The sequence below is a fragment of the Fukomys damarensis genome, unplaced genomic scaffold, assembly GCF_012274545.1.
Source record: "Fukomys damarensis isolate Sample0158 unplaced genomic scaffold, DMR_v1.0_HiC HiC_scaffold_14, whole genome shotgun sequence".
Lineage (NCBI taxonomy): Eukaryota > Metazoa > Chordata > Mammalia > Rodentia > Bathyergidae > Fukomys > Fukomys damarensis.
In genome coordinates, this window is record NW_022900926.1 from 24,411,951 (window position 1) to 24,431,256 (window position 19,306).

At 41.0% G+C, this 19,306-nt stretch overlaps 1 protein-coding gene across 4 annotated transcripts in view; it reads left to right on the forward strand.

Annotated features, from left to right (window-relative positions):
- The first annotated feature begins 4,886 nt into the window (after window positions 1-4,886).
- Slc2a12 (solute carrier family 2 member 12) overlaps window positions 4,887-19,306 on the forward strand; it is a 54,283-nt gene continuing 39,863 nt past the window's right edge. Inside the window, exons 1-2 of one of the 4 annotated variants that reach the window (XM_010626530.3) lie at window positions 15,353-15,451; window positions 16,787-16,951. Coding sequence is in view for 1 of the 4 variants with exons in the window: in XM_010626529.2 (XP_010624831.1) it covers window positions 5,049-5,163 (115 nt within the window). In the remaining 3 variants the exon portion in view is untranslated. Of the gene's footprint in view, window positions 5,164-15,352; window positions 15,452-16,786; window positions 16,952-17,617; window positions 17,637-19,306 lie in introns of those variants that run through there. The other 3 variants (XM_010626531.3, XM_010626529.2, XM_010626532.3) reach the window with 3 other exon arrangements.

Below are 19,306 nucleotides of genomic sequence, written 5' to 3' on the forward strand. Positions count from 1 at the left end.
ATAATCAGATATTTTGTTGGGATATGGTAATAAAAATTGAATTTGTGTCTGGATGTTTTGTTTATATAAATATCATATTTCCCCATTTGTGTTCAAATTATGATGAAACCTTTAGGGATAAAACCTCTGATGGTGCATTTCACATAAATATAGCACCCTATAGAGAAGCAACGTGGTGTTGCAGAAAGCATGTGGGTCTGGAATCAGATAGACTTGACTGCTGTGCTTTGAAATGTTGTGTTCTACAATAATGACTTGTGCAAGAATGCTCATAGCAGCCTTATTTATAATAGCTATGAATTGATAACAGCCCAGGTGTCCACCAATTGAAAACTACATAAACTGTAGTGTATTACGAATTGTGCTGCTATAAGCATAGATCTACATGTATAACTGGATATGATGCCTTTTTTATTTATTTATTTTTTGGGGCAGTACCAGGGATTGAACTTGAGTCATTGCACTTGCAAGGCAGGTGGCAGCACCACTGAGCTAAATCCCTGGCCCACCAAATATGATGCCTTTAATTCTTTTGGGTAGATAGATAGAGAACAGCTGGGTCAAATGGAATTTCTAGTTTTAGTTTTTTTTGAGGAATCTTCATATTGATTTCCATAGTGGTTGTACTAGTTTACGTTCCCACCAGCAATGTGGAAGGGAGTTCCCTCCTGTCCTGGGGCCTCCCAGTATTCGTTATGATTTTATTATGGCCTGTCTGACTATCAGCAGATGAAAGGATAAAGAAAATATGATATTTACACATAATGGAGAACTACTCTGCCAGAAAGAAAGATGCATTTGAATCATCTGCAGGAAAATGGATGTGCCTTGAAATGAGTAAATGGTAAGTGAAATAAATCAGATACATAAGCTTAAATACTGCATGGTTTCTCTTATATGAGAAACCCGGAGTATAAACAAAGAACAAAATAAAAGATAATAGGAGATAGGGAGGTAGATTTTGCGAATGGGAAATGTATCAAGACATGGAGGCAGGGGGAGAAAGGGCAACGAAAAAGGAATCAAGATACGTTACACACATGTACGAAGTCCACACAGGGAATGTAAATGTCACACTCTGTGAATATGTACTGGTTAAGAAAACCCTGAACTGTAGACATCCACCAAGTACTGTTCGGCAATGACAGAGTGAACTTTTTTTTTTTTTTTGGTACCGGGGATCGAACTCAGGTCCTTGCACTTGCAAAGCAGTTGCTGGAACCACTGAGCTAAATCCGCAGCCCCCAGAGTGAACAATTAATACACACAAAGACATGAATGAATCTCAGATTATACTCATTGAAAGAAGCCTTATGCAAGAATAAATGCTCTACAGTTTCATGATATGACGGTTTAAAATAGGCAAATGTAATTTCAGTGAAAAACAACCAAAACATTGGTTGCTCCTAGAGGTTGGGATGGGAATTTACTCAGAAGAAATATGAAGGAAATATCTGGGATGATGGTCATGTTCTGTAACATAGTAAGAGTTGGGATTGTGTCCTTTTTCTAAACACAACCTAATGATAACCCTTAGGGTCTATGTTCTGCCTTGTATATAAACTTGCCTGGAAGAGATAAAAAGAATCTCTATAAATATTGAGATCTGGTTAACAATATGTGTATGAAGCATTTCAACTTACTTTAAAAGGAATACAAACTAATAAGAATCAATGGATGAATGAAGGAGTAGCGGATAGGTGAAAAGGCAAGGACCATAAAATGTTATGGAATCTAGGTTTCCCTGCATGGTTCAACATTTTCATAATAAAACGTCAGAAAATATCTTTTGATCTTGGACATGTGTTATAAACTTCTCAGTTTGGATTTCTGCAACACGGAAGTAGTAGCATTTCCTTTCCAAGCGAAGCATTTACTTCACTGCTCTGTCAGTTTATAAACCATGAGAAGTGTCTTGGGATTTGGTAGCACTGTGTATGGGCAGTGGTCTAAAATGGTATGTAACAAGATCATTTCTGTTATGAGCAATGGCCTATCTCTCAGCAGATGGAGATTGTATATTCCTCGATGGTGAATAGCTTTTAGTGATGAAAGTGTTTCAGACTCTAGGGAAGAGAGACATCCCTTAGTGACACTTGCTATAAAGGGATTGGCAGACAGGAGGGAAGTACACAGTATCATGGCCAATCATCATATAGGTCTTCATACTAAATAACCAACTAAGTATTTGGCTCTGAAAGCTCCATTTGTGAGCACTCATTTGTTTGACAAACACTTACCGCGTGTCTACTGCGTATTGTCCTAGAAACCAGGGATACCTAGGTAGATGAATGTACAAACAGGTACAAGTGCCTGTACTTGACTCACACTCTGGTATTGATAAAATTTACTGGATTTACAGGGAATCAGTACTTTACCTGTATGTGTACAAATGTAGGAAACCTTTCCTTAGCCATCTTAAGGGTCATGGCTGGTACAACTGTAAGAGAAATCAGGTTAAAAAGTCAAAAGCATAGAGATTGATTTAATCCAAGTTTTGTGTGACACAGGAGCCTTCAGAAATGAAGACCCAAAGATCCAGGGAAAATGATTGGTTGTTATTGCTTAGCCTTGATGAAGAATGGTCAGCTATGTAGAAATGTGAGCGGACAAAAGCGTTGATGTAATGGCAGCAAAACGAGGGGGGATCCTCAAGGAGCGAGGCCTGTTCAGGTTCTTCTTGGGCTTGCTGTGTAGCATTTCTTTCCCTGGAATATGGGTCAGGAGCCTTCTTCAGGGGACAGGGGGAAGAGTGACCTTTCTAAGTTTGTGGCTTGCTTTAAGGAAGAGCAGCTTAGCTTTGTGTAAAGGAATTCTGATTTAACCATTTGTTTTGGGATAGCGAAAGTATCTGAGAAACAGAAGGGCAGGAGGAATTGAGAGAAATTTTGCCTTTGAGGGCCTCCCAACAGCCTTCGGTTCAAAGCACCCAGCATCTAAGGTGCTGCACCTTGGAGTATCACAGCCTGAACCCCAGCAGTATCTGCTGTGTATTTGCTCTTGTCTAGGAATTCTGAACACCCTACTAAGCCATATGGAATGTGGTCCACACTGTGAGGGCCTTGTGATCCACCAGGAGAGACAGATTTAATCAAATCACTGCACCTAACTATAATAAATTCATTATAAGTATGCTAACCACTCGAGGGAGTATAGGGTCCTTAATAGAATTTAAAGAGAATGTCCCCTTCTTCCTGAGAGAAAGAAATATCCCCCTCCAGCTTTTCTCTGATGTAAGAGAATGAGGTGAGCTGAACATTGCCCCCTGTCAAGGTCAACAACAGGACGATGAATAGAGTTAGGTGAACCAGGAAGGAAGGTGGTTGATTGCATTGTTTCCCCATTCCTTCTGGATTCTGGTCAGTTTATGCCTTTGGAGCTCTGGATACTTTGGCTACGAGAAAAGCAGAGCAAGAAGGCAACAAGGTAATCTGGAATTAGGTTTAGCTTGAGCCTGTTCAGCTGCTATAGCAAACTTCTTGCTGACCCAGGTCCTAGGGCTCATGAAACAAAGCAATCACTCAACGCCCCCAGGACAAGAACACAGCCATCCCCCCTCAAGTCACTGGTCCTACACAAGAAGAAGACAAAAGCCAAGAGAAGGTGGGGAACTGATGAGAAATACATGTCTACAGATAGAAAGTGCCACTCCTATGGTATTAACACAACTTGGGAACAAATCAAAGCAGTTGCCTAAGCCATTGTAGTAATACAATTGTGTGCCAACTCCTCACAATGCATGCAATCATTAGGTACCGCAACCATGTACTAATAAAAATAAAAGCAAAGGCAGGAAGTGTTAGCAGAGAAGGGCAGGGCTAAGAAGTTACCCTAGAGGAGAGTTACAGCGCCAGCTGTAACTGCCTGTGAGACGCTCCACAAACTACTCGGCCTCCATTTCCTCAGCTCTAACATCAGCACCTGTCTCACAAGGTTGTCCCTACCCTCCGAAAACAATCACTTCAGTTAACAAGTTTAGTACAATTTCTAGCCCATAAATACTGCACAGATTTTAGTTTTCACTCTCCAGTGATTTTCTAGCAAGATTATATTTTTCTCTATAAGGCTTTTCAATAAATGTGATCTGCTAAATACGTAAATGTAAAATAGCATCACTCTGTAAGGCTGTTTGTATAAATACGTTCGCAAATCAGAAACACGATCTTCCGCTTCACATCCTGATTTGTTTCAGGTTCTATGACCAGAACACCCACACGATAGGTCATTTCATCCTTCTTCCTGAGTGGGAAGTGTCCTTCTCCTGCCCAAGCAAAATTCAACCTGCCAGAAGATTGAGGATTAGCTCTCTCTCTTTTAAAGACAATTAGGTATTTCAAAAGGGACTAATTTGCTGTCATCTCAAGATATCCAACATCTAAATAATCGGTGTATTCTGAGTCCATGGCAGGCCTTGATTTGTTTGATAGGCCTTAGAAGAGAGGAGCATAGGAGACACTTGCCTCGATTGCAGTTAGCCTGAAACAGTAAAGATGTTTTAGGTTTTGTGTAAGCTGGTAAGTGTCCTGGCTCTTGTTATAACAGTATTGCTAAAAAATTAACACTTTTCTTTCTGGTATGTCTTTGCATAAATTCTTCTTCTGCAATATTAGGTGATACCATCTGTGAGTGTTCTGTCACCACTCTTGGCTGGCATTTAAATCTGCACTTTCTTTTCTCTGCCTGTTTTTAAAGGTCCAGGAATACAAGAGCTAGCCCCAGCTCAGGGCCAAATACCATGGCTGAGACTTGTGAGCAAGTCTTTTAACCTCTTCCTTCCAACTCCGCATCTAAGGCAACAACTATTCTCCGGACAGGGCCCTCCCCCTGCCTCTGATAGGCTGCTCGGAATAGCAACAGCCTGTGTCACCGAAAAGGGCAATGCCTTCGGAAATAGAAACAAAGTTGGTCACAAATCACAGTGGCTTTGCCCGAAGTCCTCCCCCGCACTCTTCTTTAGTACGGTACCATGGGGAAAGTGACCAGTCCTGCAGGCGGTGCAGGACACGGTGGTTTAGTGGCGAGAGAGAGGCTGTGACTTCTACGTGACCATGGTACCTGTTGAAAACATAGAGGGCCCCACGCTGCTAAACCAGAAAGGGAGAGAGGTGGAGAGCGACCGCAGCGACGGAGCCAGACGCGGCCGGCATCCTGCCTGCGCGGGAGGTAACGTGAGACTCTGGGCTCCGGTGACTCTCTGGAAGGGACAGCGGCGCTCTGTGCCTCTCGGGCGTGCATGAGTGTGAGTGAGTGTGTGCCCGCGCGCACGCGCACTCGTGTGAGCGGGCTGGAAGCCGGGAGAAAGGGGACAAGGTTTGGAGGGACTTGGAGGGACCCAGGGCTGTAACATTGTGAGGACCGAAGTCGTGTTGGGACGTTATGTGTTAAGAGAATGGACTTACATACTCACTATTGGTATGATAGGGCTAATCAAGTTTTTATACCTAAGACAATGTGTAAAGCTTTTTCATTTTGGAAAAGTTGATTGGCAACATAGTCTCATTTGTAAACTCACAATTTTTTTTCACATATCTTTGCTAATGGACAATATGTAAACACTGTTCTTTGAATCAGAGTTTTAAGTGTGCTTCATAAAATTATCGGTTATGTAATCAATGAACACAACTTTTCTTTTGAAATTCTGGGCTTATCAGTAATGAACTTGAGGACTGTTCCAAACGTGAAACCTCTTTTTTGCTTGGTCCTGCTTTCTTTAAAACTGGCTCCTCAAACTAAGGTTTGCTTTTGCACCTTTGCCTTCCAGAGGTGAAGCTGGGTGAAGTTCTAATTTATTTCCCTCGCCTTTGCTAGCCCCAAATGCTCACAAGACACACCATACACCTGTCCCAGCTTCTTCCTATTCATTTGAGGAGCTCCCAAAGAACTGGAAGTGAATTGTAACATGACATCAAATACAACTTCCTACTGCTTTCCTCAGCTCTGCCCTTCCTAACCTTGTATTATGTTCCCAAACCATACATTGGGATTTAAAGACTAAATGATGTAAATGCATTTGCCTCTGGGAGGTTTTCCTGACTCTGGAATCCACTCCACAGCCCCTTACATGGAGTTGAAGAGGCACCTTCTCGGCCATGAAGACACGGTCCTTCTCCCTGCCCTGTGCCCCACTCATCCTTCTCTCCCTGCCCTGCCTCTAGTCCAGAATGGAGCCCCGGGGCCATCTTTCATCTCTCTGCAGCAGAGCTGCCCCTCTTCCTATGGCTTTGTTTGCTGACTCAGTGTGCCCTAGAAGCAGGCAAGGGGAATGTGTATTTGGGTGTGAACAGAGTTGCACAATTCTTTTTTCTGAATTCCTGAGAAACCAAGCTGTAGACAGCAAGCTGAGGTAGTGATAACAACGAAAAGGTTCACTAAGTGGAGTCAGTGGCAATGTCACCAAAAAATGAAAAGAATCTGTCTTGGAGGGACTTTTTCAGCAACCATTAAAAATTAACTATTTAATAAGGGAAAGGAAAAAGTATGAGAAAAGGGAAAAATGGAAACAAGTCTTTGTAAACAGGGGAGAGGGAGAAGGCAGGGGTATGGGGAAAAAAATGAGAACCAAGATCTGTCATGTAAAGGTACAAGATCCCAATGATGTTGAATGTAACTGTAGTGTATGCTTAAAAAATACCAATAAACTCAATGAGAAAAAAAATTAACTACTTAAATTTTGATACAGCTGTAAAAGCACTGTGTTCCTTAATAGCTTAGAGTATACACGTTCACAATTATCTTCAAGGAAGATAATGTGTGCTTATGCTTGTAAAAGTTGAATACATTCTCATAATTTAACTCAGTGTGTAATTGTTATGCTGTTATAAAGAAATGACAAATCAATAACGTAAATCATCTTTCAAGTTGAATTTTAAATGAGCCTTTATTATGTAGACGAGATGCCTCAATGTTTTCCTAAAATCTCAGATGAATATACATCTGACTTATGCTGTATATAATTTACATTTAGATGAACACGAACTCTGCATTATTACTTCTGTAAATTTTCCTAACTTGCTTTGTAATCATTTTATACTCAAAGGCACTCATCCTGTGACACCTTTATGTTTAAATGAATCCATTGTGTAGGCTTGCTGTATGGTTTTGACAAGTTACTTAATGATTCCATCTGTTAATATTAGGATGATTCCTTGATTGGTTTTATAAAGGTGTTGAAGTATGAAGAAATAATAATTGTCAAATACTGCTTTTGGCTTCTCTGTATATAAATTTCAGTTCTCTCTCTCTCCCTCCCTTCCCTATGTCTCAGCAACCCCCGCCCCCGACTTGAGACAGGGTCTCACTATGTAGTCTAGTCTGGCCTTGAACTTATGGAGATCCTATGCTTCAGCCTCCTGAGTGCTGAGAGTACAGCTGTGAGCCACCATATTTGGCCTTATAATTTCTTTTATCAGGAAATTCAGAGTGTTTACAATACTCTTACTAATTACCATCTTTCTTTGGGATCTGAAAGTAGGAACTTTTTCTGGATTTCTAAATGGCAAAACTCAAAGCATAAAGAGCAATGAGTTATGTAACCTAGGGAAAGGTGGTTAAATCATGTGAGAAAACAGAAAAACAAAACAGAACCCCTGAGCTCTAGGATTGAACCTTTTCCCCTTAATGCCACGGCACACAATGAGGCATTCTAGTAGGTCTTTTTTGGCCAACTCTCTTTAGAAAGAATGCTTTGTTCCAATGACTACAAGTTAATGAACTTAATTCATTTTCAAGAAGCTATGACTCAAAGTAGATACACTATTAGTAAACTTTTCAGCGTTTATGGACATATTCAAATTGACCTTCTAGGGCAAAGTTAAGCTTTAATTGCACGTCCTGGTCGAGGGCAGAACTGCCTGTAGTGGTCTTTGGCCGATGAAGTTTGATGCCTGCTACTTCATCCACAGTTCCAAGGCTTTCCGTAGTTCATGATCCAAACAACTGGCTCAGGAGAGAGCTCCCTTACATCTCCCTTTCCCCCATTCACACCTTTTCATTTTCTATTTGGCCAGAAAGTCAGAAACCAAGAGCCATGTTGATTATGAGAGTGCAGATTCTGCAATGCCCAGGGCACACAGACCTGGAGTCATGGACCCACTGAAAAGGCTACACTTGATCCTCCAAAGATGCCAAGACTGAGACTTAAGATATGAACATTCCCACCAGTCAGAAGAATACCTTAAGATAGTTGCTCTCAAACATTTTTAAGCGGTGGACTCCTTTTTACACGTGGTAGACAGAGAGGTGGTCAGTATGTAAGAGGGACTGTACTTAAGCTGCAACTGAGTGTCCTTCTCAGGCTTGGTCTGAACAAGCAACTCTTGAATTCACTCTGGCCTGGCTCTCTCAGGCTTCCTGGGGTTGCTCAGGGGAAGTCTTTGAAGGGAGGCTGCAGGGGGATGTTGTGAAAACAAACATCCCTAAGAAGGAGAAAATTAGAGGTGTTTTAAAGAAGAGAGATTCTAACACCAGGCTAGATACTCTGGGCAAAGCTAGGCCTGGGGCCCCGGGCCTCCTGTTTCAACTGGCTTTTAGGGTGATACCAGGGTACACCCATTTTTCTAGTCTTTCTACATGGTAAAAAATTAAGTGTGGAAATTCATGAAAAATATTGTGCTTTACAAATGTGTTTCATAAGTGGATGGCAACATAATGACAACAAAAAATTATTGTGTGCATCAAGATATTCTCCAGGAAATGATAGGATTTGTAGACACATTGATTCATGAAACACTAAAATGTTTGTGATGGTAATTAGACCAGATTTAAAGATACTGGGGAATGGGGAAAAATAAGAACCAAGATGAGTCATGTATAGGTACAAGATCCCAATGATGAATGTAACTATATTGTATACCTAAAATGTACCAATAAACTTAATAAAGATTTTAAAGAAGAAAAAAAATAAAGATGAACCTCTCAGGTGTGGTGGTGTACACCTGTAATTCCAGCACTCTGGGAGGCTGAGGCAGGAGGATTGCAAGTTGGAGTCCAGCCTAGACAACCTAGAAACTTTAGTGAGACCCTGTATCAAAATAAAAAATAAAAAGGCTTGGAAGTGTACTGCAGTGTGAAAGCCCTTAGTTACATCTCCAGTACTGAGAGAGAGAAAGAGAGAGAGAGAGATCTTCCTTTCCAGTTCAGTTAGCACCTCTGTGAGACAGAATTTTTAGCCTCATTTGTAAACCATATCAAAAAGTCTGAATTTGAGACTGCATGACTAGGGGCTAGAGCAAATGGCTCCTCTGGGGCCTCCTAGAAAGTAGAAGGCTCTAAACAAACATGATGCGATTTGTTTCACCATAAACTCTGGGTGGAGCCTTTGGCACAGGCAGTGAGAACAGTGTTCTTGTCCCTAAGGACACATCACCCACAGAGGTTGTCGCTTGCACAGACACACACACTCTCACCCACACACACACCCAGCAGCAGCAGCAGCAGGCTATAGGAGACACAGTTGCAGCCAGAGCGGGCAGACCCAGCCAAGCCCTGGGGCCCACCTGGGCGGGCTGAGCGAGGCCAGTGCCCAGCCACTTGCCTGAACTGGCTCTCACAGCCAGTGTCCCTCCTGACAGGTTGGGCCTCTGTTCCACTTAAGCACTATATTTTCGACACCACCCTACTGTACTTGTTGTTGATGGCTGAGATTTTATTTTACATTCAAGGATAGTCCTTGAATCATGGTTTCATATGTAACATTTTCTCAGTAGAAGGAACTGAAGTACTAGTTAGCCTCAGAGTTAGAAAACCTGAGAGTTCCCAATGGCCCTCTATGTGTGTGAGTTAAAGCAGCTATTTACTCGGAGTGTGTGAGCAAGAACTGGTTTTATAAGAGTTTTAAACTGAGCAGAGATGGAGTTTTCTAGTTCAGTATTTTCCTCAAGAGCAGTCTGCCAGAAGGACGAAGGATCAAATAACTTAAAATACACAGAATTATGGGATGAGAAAGAGCAAAGTTGGATATGGCTTCTTCCCAAGGGTCTATTTGACCAAATACCAAATGAGGACAATTTCTCATTGAATCTCCCTCAAAAAGAACCAAAACTCAGTTAAAGAAATTAAAATTCCTCAGTATATTTATCCATTGAAATGGAGTCAAATAACCTTCACAAGAAATCATAAATTTATAGGGTTATTTCTGTTTTATTTTGTTTGCTTATTGATATTATTTTCCTTTCTGTATTGCAGCACACACACATATATTTACTAAATAGCTATGCCTTAGTAATATCCTCTTCACCTATAAAATTTGAGTAAAAGTCATAATAAGATTAAAATAATTTCTCAAATCCTTCTAATTTTAGCAGTTTTCATTTATTTTTTGAACAAGGATTCATTTTCTGATTCGGCCAAGATAGCAGGGAGGAAAATGTAGTCCTTTGACCTAGAGGAATATTTTTTTCCTTGCATAAATCAAGTGTAGTTTAACTTTGAACTGTTCAGTTGTGGTTCCCTTAAAAGTAATTGTTTCTCAGACAACTGGTGACTCAGGTCTGCCTGGCGTGATGGCGCTGTGGGGCTGTCAACAACATCCATATACACGACTTTGTACAAAATGTGTCCCCCCTTAATGAAGTTGGTGCTGGGAGCTATCTGCCAAGCTAATTTAGAAACTTGTTTGAAATAACACCTTAGCTTCAGATGAGGCCTTTTAAGGACAGGGGGAAAATGTTATAATTAGGATCAATTGTTATGGTAAGAGAGCATCCCCAAGCTAATAAAATGTTTCATTTCCATTGGGAAACTCAACTGTGGAAGCCAAGAGGTAAAACTCACACAAAATTTTTTGTTTACTTGTTTTTATTTTTATGTAAGCCCAATTATGTAGGTTCTGTCAATTTTGAAAGCAAACAAATTTAAGAATTTATGCAAAGGCACAATTGTTATGCTGGAAACAGGTAGAACTTTATTTCCTTTGATGGCAGTAAGAGAGACTCTCATAATTTTACCATCATAGTAAGGAGATTTACCACTTCAGTTCAGATTAAACAAGATTTTGGTAGATGATTTTTTTTTTTTACATTTTTTTCCCAAAGTTAGTTAGTTAGTTAGTTTTCCTAGTTGAGTTTATTGGTACATTTTAGGTATACAGTACAGTTACATTCATTATTGGGATCTTGTATCTTTACATGACAGACCTTGGTTCTCAGTTTTTCCCCTTGTCCCTGCCATCCCTTCACCCGCTCCTTTCCTCCCCATTTCAGACACTTTATTTCCATTTTTTCATTTTCTCATGTTTTTTTCTTTTCCCTTATTAGCTTTCCCCTACCCCTCCCACTTTCCCTACCTTTAGCCCCTTTCTTCCTATTTCACATTGTCCATTATATCATTAGGATCTTTTATTTATTTATTTACCTATTTTGCACTAGAGATTGAATTCAGGACCTTCACTTTGAGTTACATCCCTAGCCCTTTTTAAAATAGAGGATAGATACCAGGAAGTAGGGAGATAGATCTCTCTCAAAAAGGAAGTGGATCAAAAGATAAAGGCAAGGAGGAGGGAAAGGGAATTAAGGAGTTAAGACCTGCTATGTGCATGTACTAATCTAACACCAGTAATGTAAACATTATGTATAACAGACATGTACTAATAAGTAAATGATCTGAAAAAAAAATACTTTTTACTAAAAATACTTTTACTAAGTCACTAAATTGCCCAGACTGAGCTTGAATTTGTGATCCTTATGCCTCAGCCTCCCAGAGCGCTGGGATTACAGGTGTGCACCGGTATACCTGGATCTCCCTTCTTATCTGTATTGCCTCAGGTCACAGGGGGGGACAGAGGCTAAGAGAACAAGCTGATGTTACCAAGTGATTACTGTCATCTACTGAGTTTTCATCTCATTTGTTCTTGAAACTCTGTGCATTAGGAAATACTATTATCTTTACCTTAGGAATGAGGACAGAGAGGAGCAGAAAGTTTAAAGTTTTCCTGGCCTTCTCAAAATTTAGCTGTAACTAATCAGGCATTCTGATTCCAGTCTGTACTTTTACCATTCAGCCGGGTTGGGGTGCCAGAGACAGGGGGAAGATAGTAAGTAGGTGGCAGCACAGGGATCTGAACTTCAGAATGGAGTCTACCCTGGGGTTTTGTCCTTTTCATAATCAGCACTGCTGTTCCTACTTCCTGATCTATCCAGTCGGGGAAATTGTTACTCTCTTTTCAGCACTTCACTGCATTCTAATTTAGCTGGTTTCCTCATTTTTCATGTGACATGCTTTTATCTATAAAATTATAAGTCCTAGATAAGATATATATTCTGGTACCTATTAGAGCTCTGAGCAGACTGACTATGCTTACAAAGTGTTGTACAATTCATAATAGATAGGAAATTATGCCTTTTCCTCTGTATTGCTAACCTAGACATCAGGAATCACTACATGTGACTCAGGCTCACCACACCTCGTACCATTAACTCTGGATGTAACCAATTTCACCATAACCACTAAGACTGGTTTTGATGACCATCCAGATGAGCCTCGCCTGTCATTTGTGCCCAAGGTAGTGCCAGAATATGGCACACATGTGGCTATTAAATGAGCAAATGAGTGGAGAAGGCCTTGTTGAACTTCAGCATTTTAATTCAGACAATCCTTTCTGAACACTTTCGGTAGGAGAGGCTCGGGGCTGGATACTTCAGAGCTAGGATACCTAGGACATTATTTCTGCCTATAGATTTTACTAACTCATCAGGAAGATGAAAGTCTAAGTACATACTGTCATGTACCACATAATGGCATTTTGATCAATGATGGACTTACTGTCTTACATACAACCATGATCCCATCAGACTTTAATGTATCTTCCCTTTTTCTCTCTCTCTTGCCAAATTTCTGTGTAAAGTATCGTAACACCCTCTCCCTCTCCCTCCACATCTCCCATAGTCTACCTTCCCCCCATGAATATGTCCTCGGGGGGTCTCCCTTGCCATCCTTGTGACTATCGAGATCTTAATTTTCATGAGTAAAGTGTTTTTCCTAAAAGAACTTCCATCTATAGGATTTTTAATATTATTTATGGTCTTTCCATTTCATTTCCCTAGTTAAAGAATTTAGATAGCTCAGGACATGATTCTCAGCCATTTTGGAATATGCAGACTCCTTTTTTTTTGGTACCAGGGATTGAACTTGGGTCCTTGTGCTTGCAAGGCAGGCCACCGAACCGCTGAGCTAAATCCCCGGCCCCAGACTCCTTTTTAAATGGAAAAATATCTTCAAATTTTCATATAGTTGTCTTTACAGTTTTATGTTTATTGATTAGATAATACATAACGGCATAAATGAATACATATTCATGAACACATTGTATTTTCATTTAAAAATTCCATTTTATTTACATACATTTGGCATTTTGAAATACAAATGCGAGTGTTGCTATTTTTTCCAATATTAAATAATCACCCATGGAGTTGCTTCATAAGATGTTGTGGATTTTGGTCACAGCTCCCACACATTAAGAATTGTCATTCTAGAGACCTTGGAGGTTTGCAGACCAGATATGTTCTCCTGATTCAACTTGTCTTAACCATCTATTGAAAAATATCCATGAAAACGTAGAAGCAGATGCAAAATTACAAAACTATTGAAAGCCAAAATGTGAGTTAGAACATAGCACGAAGCAAGGTGCAGAAGTATAACTTGTGTATAAGATGGGACAATAACATATTAGATCCCTGCCAGTTCCCACTGTATGTCTTCAATTACTTAACAGAAGGGGAACTTTTATTACAAGGAATGGGAGACTGGCTCCACAGACCCTTATAGCTGCCTTCTCTGAGGGCCATATCATCCAGCCTAATTCTTCCCACCCCTTCCTGTCACTATTACTTATTTTCTATATCTCTTCAGGCAGTACAATTTCCAGTACTTCAAAGACTTCTGGGCTGGATAGGAAAGATAGTCTCACTGAATTTTGGAGTATAAAATCACTATCAAGAAAGGATGAAGCCTAGAAAGCCATCAGAGTAGCACAGTCTAGAAGTTGTAGTTTTGTACATTGCCTTTTTGACAAGCCAAGATCTACAGTTTGCTTTAAATGATCCAGGAACAATATCCCCTATTTATAATCAGATCAAAAAATTAGAAGCAAAAAAAAAAAGTTTATTTCTCAGCCCAGTGGATTTATACCAGAAAAATAACTCTGGGCCTCAGAAACTTGGCTGTCAGCTCTGCACATCATTTGGGCCTCCAGTTTCAGACCTAAGAGATCCTAATTGCAGCCAGGGGGTCACCTTGTGTATTCAGGCATGTCTGAGACTGAGTACGCAATGGCCACCCCAGCTCCCTTCTGATTTTCTGCTTTCCTATATGGGTAACTAAGAGATTCATTTTTCACTTCATAGTCTTTCTTGTAGCCATGATTGACCAGAAACTTATTGGTTCTGGTCAATGGAATGTGTGAGTAAGTCTTTCAGGATGCTTCTGGAAAGTTCCCTCCATGATAAGAAGAGAAAATAGGAGCACACACTTTTCTGCTTTCCTATATGGGTAACTAAGAGATTCATTTTTCACTTCATAGTCTTTCTTGTAGCCATGGTTGACCAGAAACTTATTGGTTCTGGTCAATGGAATGTGTAAGTCTTCCAGGATGCTTCTGGAAAGTTCCCTCCATGATAAGAAGAGAAAACAGGAGCACACACTTCCTGTCTTGATCCTTCTTCATCATCTCCTACCTTTGGTTCTGGTTGAGTGAGAGCCTTATTCCTGGTGTTGTGATAGCCACTTTGCCCATTTGTTGACAAGCCAGAGGATAAAAGAATACCCCTGAAGAGGCAAAAAGAAAAGGCTACAGAGAGTACAAAATTCTTGGGGACACCAAACACAACATAACCTTCTTGCTAATTAAAATAAATGACATTTGCTAGGGATTTAGCCCAGTAGTTCTACTGCCTGCCTCGCAAGCGCAAGTTCACAAGTTCAATCCCTGGTACAAAAGAAAAAGCAAAGAAATGCCATTATGTTTTAAGTCCCTGTTTTTCAGGTTTATGCATTCTTTTGTTTGTTTGCTTGTTTGGTTTGGTCTGGTACCAGGGATCGAACTTGGGAACTTGTACTTGTGAGGCAGGCAGTGGAACCACTGAGCTAAATCCCAACCCTGGATTATGCATTCTTACAGTCATAGTATTCTAAATGACTTGGGGGTAAAGATGTTACATGTATGGTTATTGGAATGTATGAGATGTGATAAAAACATGGTGAACATTTAAATTTTTTAAAAAGTATAGTAAAAGACATATTGCCATTAATCCCTCTCAAAGCACCCCCCTTACTTTGTACACAATTGCTCCATTGTTCTGTCATCCTCCAAGGCAGTTCTAGAAGTACTGTCCCTGAGTGTTTTTAAGTATGCGAACTCTATATCCTGAATTGATTTAAAACACTGCCTTTCTCGGTCGTTTTGACTTAGGAGAAGAGCCAGAAGTCTCACAGCTTCAGATGGAGTGAACCAAACAGAGAAGTATGCACTATAACATTTTTACAACCCTGATTTCTGTTGGGTGGCACTTGGCATTAGCATTTACCTTATTTTGATCAGAATTCATAGAGAAACTCACGAAAGAGTACTCTTAGAACTGTTTCAGAAAGTAGCAAGAATGATAGGATAAGTGTGCTAGAAGCAAGGGTGAGTTTTTGATGGGGACTAGTGGCAATGTGTATGTTACCATAATAAAATTTTAAATGTTAAATATTCACTGTATATTTTGGTCACCTCATGTACATCTCAGATACAGTGGAAAGGAATCCATTTTAAATTTCCTTTTGTTGATTGTTTGTTTTTTGTGGTACCAGGGATCAAACTTGGGACCTTGCACTTGTGAGGCAGGTGGCAGAACCACTGAACCCAATCCCTGGCCCCTACGATTCCTTTTTATAGAAACACAGATTTTGGAAATCAAATTCTTTTATTGTCATTTTTTTTTAAAAGTAAGGACTGAGGGCTGGGCTTTAGCTCAGAGGTTCCACTGCCTGTCTCCCAAGCTCAAGGACCAGAGTTCAATCCCCAGTACCAAAATAATAATAATAAATAAACAAACAAACAAAAAAGACAAAATGATGTAGAACATCTTCCATATTAATCTGTTTTTCATTACTATAATGAAATATCTGAGGCAGGCTAACTTTATTTTCAAAAGGTTTATTTAGCTCACAGTTTTGTAGCCAGAAAAGTCCTAGATTCGGGCTCCTATTGGTTCAGCCTCTGGTAAGGACCAAAGGCTATGATGTCATAATAGCAGGACTGTGTGTAAGAGGAAGTGATCACACAGTGAAACAGAAAGATAGAAAGACATTCAGGGTCAGGCACAGTCTTTTATAAGGATTTGCTATCACTAGAACTCACTCTAGGAAAACAGATTTCCCTTCCTGAGGGCAGAGTCCCCAGTGACCTAAGGACACTCTTTAAAGTCCCACTTCCTTAAAGTTCCCATCACCTTCCATATTGCCACACTGGGACCAAGCCTTCAACAAATGAATCCTTAAGGAACAAACCACATCTAAACCATAGCAACATCTAATCATAAGAGTAAACTGGAGTGAGGATAGATCAAGTAGAGAACTAAGAGCAAACACACCTTTATAAGACCTGTGGAGAGTGGGAAAGAATAAAACTGACAACCAGAATTATCCAAAAAACTGTAATGTGGAGGATGAATATGAGAGACTATTACAGGGTACAGATAAAAAATATCCAAGAAGAGAGAGATGAAAAGAAAAAGAATATGCATAACTAATATGTAAATAAAAAACAAGGACAAAAACAAGAAAAATGTTAGAAAAACAATCTTTTTCTCAGCAGAAGAACTCAACAAATACCAGAAAAGTTTAGAAGAAACAAGAACCTGGACTTATCTTGGTGAAAGTTGGGAATGGAAGGAAGGAAGGGATGGAGGAAAGAAGGAGGGTTAGACGTGTTCAGGCAGAGAGTGATAGTGAACAAGAGCAACACAGCCAAATGCAAGTGAGTACTATTAGGAAAATGCAGTGTCCCCTCTTGAAACCTCTCCTGCCAACTAGAAGTGAGCAAATATTTATTTTGGGAAAGTGTGTCTATGGAAGTACCACTAAGTCAAACTTGAGCTTGGAAAAGTGAAAAAGAATAATAGCAAAGTTTCTTTTTTCCTTGGAAAGGTCAGACAATATTAGGTGTGGAGGGAGGCCAAGGATCACATGGTATGAGTTTCACTGTGGGATATAAGGATGGTTGGGGTGGAGGAAGGGGTAGGAGATAGGTGTTAGACAAAGACAAGTACCCAATATTTACCATCACTAAGGGTACCACACCTGTTCCAGGACTGAGAAGTAGTGTCTTAGGCTTTTGGAGGGCTAGAAAGCCCATACCACAGATCACCTTGGGACACATGTTCTTGAAGAGTGTGAGAGGTGAGACTTTCGTCAGGCAGCTGAAAAAAACCCCCTCTGGGGTCCTTGGGTCCTTCCTGGGTCTGTTGTCGCGCAGGCCGGGAGCTCACGCGCAGGCCGGGAGCTCACGCGCACGCCGCCGGGTGATCGCCGGGACACATGTTCTTGAAGAGTGTGAGAGGTGAGACTTTCAGCTAAGCCAGAGCACTTCTTTTCTGGGCCATTCTAGACTGAGCAAGACCCTTGATGCACATATTCCTGCTCTCCAGGAATCCCCATCTAAGGTAAGAGATGCACATAACAATATAATTTGGGATGCCATTGGCCACAGATGCAAGACGAGAGAGAGAGGAGAAATCATTTGTAACCCAGGAAAGCAAGTCTGGAAAGGTTTTTGTAGAGCTGGAGATATTTGACTTGGATCTTTAAAGATGAATCAGGTTTCCCTAGGTTGTGAAGGAAGATGAAGGACACTGTGATGGAGGTGGTGATTGTAGTGTTTCTGTGTGTGTGTGTGTGTGTGTGTGTGTGTGTGTGTCTGTGTGTGTGTGTGTGGGTGCATGTGTGTATGGGTAGCGTGAAGAGAAGCACAAGTCAGAGAAAAACATAGGAGTTTCTGGAAACAGAAAATGGTGCGGATGAGCCAGAGAGCTGGTGCTTGAGAGTGACATGGAACTTGAAAACCTGTCCCTAAAAGGGAACAGCCAAATGCTGACTATGAGCAAGCAGAAAACCATCCCATACACAGTGTGCTATTTAATTAAATATGCATATACATATGACCTTAATACACTTTATGATTCCTGTGATAGTGCTCTATTAACTAGCTGATAATAGTGCCAAAAGCTTTATGGAAATGCTGATAGCCAGCTACTCGAATGCTAAGCATTTATGGAACTATAAAGTTCTGTCTGCTAACCGTTACATAATCCTGTGTATTGCTCTTAGTCTGACGACATAACAGTGGGGAGGAGAGGACCAAGGATCAGTACTCTGGAGCCTTGCTTCTGCTCATTGATTCGTTCATTAACTCAATAAACATCGATTATTTTCCTCATGCCAAGAGATTAGAGGCGAGAACACAGATATGAGTAAAGCAGATGTTTGTTCTCAAGACATTTTCAGTCTAACAGTGAAGACAAACCGGTCAATAGGCTCATGCCTTACAATGGGATAGGTGCCCTGAAATAGAGTCTGTACACAGAGAGTGCAATAGGGCTGGGAGCAGGACAGAAGAACACAGCGGGGAGGGGTGCGAGGCTTCTGAAGGGGGTCTCCTCGGGGAGGTGGTGCTCGAGATGGCTGAGTTGGAATGACAGGCATTCATGGAGAAGGAGCCAAGAAAGGGGGGCCACAGCGGCAAGGACATTTAGGGGCCACTGCGAGCTTTTCTTGAACAAAACATGAAGGAGGGGTCTTTTTAATTTGCAAAGCATTCACAGTTCAAGCTGTATGATTATCTGGCCACCTGCCAGAGAGACCCATGTGTGCATGCTTTTCAGCCTACTGCGGGTTTAGTCAGGCGGCAAGTATTTATTATGCGCCCATTATGTACATACGCCATAGTAGGCACACGAGGAAGAAAGGTAAGAAGAAAAGAAGCAGGAACTCAAATATTGTGAAAAATGGAGCATTTCGTGTTGAGTGCTGCTTACAATTGTGGCTTCATCTGACTCATCGTGAGCAGAGACAATACAGCTATTGTTATGGCAGCCAGCTCTGCCTCTCATAGCCAGTGCTGCCCTCCCGCCTGCCCTCTGTGCCCTGGTGCTGTGGGTCTCACCACTCATTTGCATAAAGCCTCTTGATTTGGGTCCCATCTTCCCATTACCTTGGTAAAGAATTGTCGTTGCATCTAAAGAGACTGGAGAACTTCCTCTTGCAGCTGCTCCTCTGCCAGCAAGGTGGTGGGAAGTCACAAGGGACCAGCAGAATCAGCAGCCTATGGCTGTTC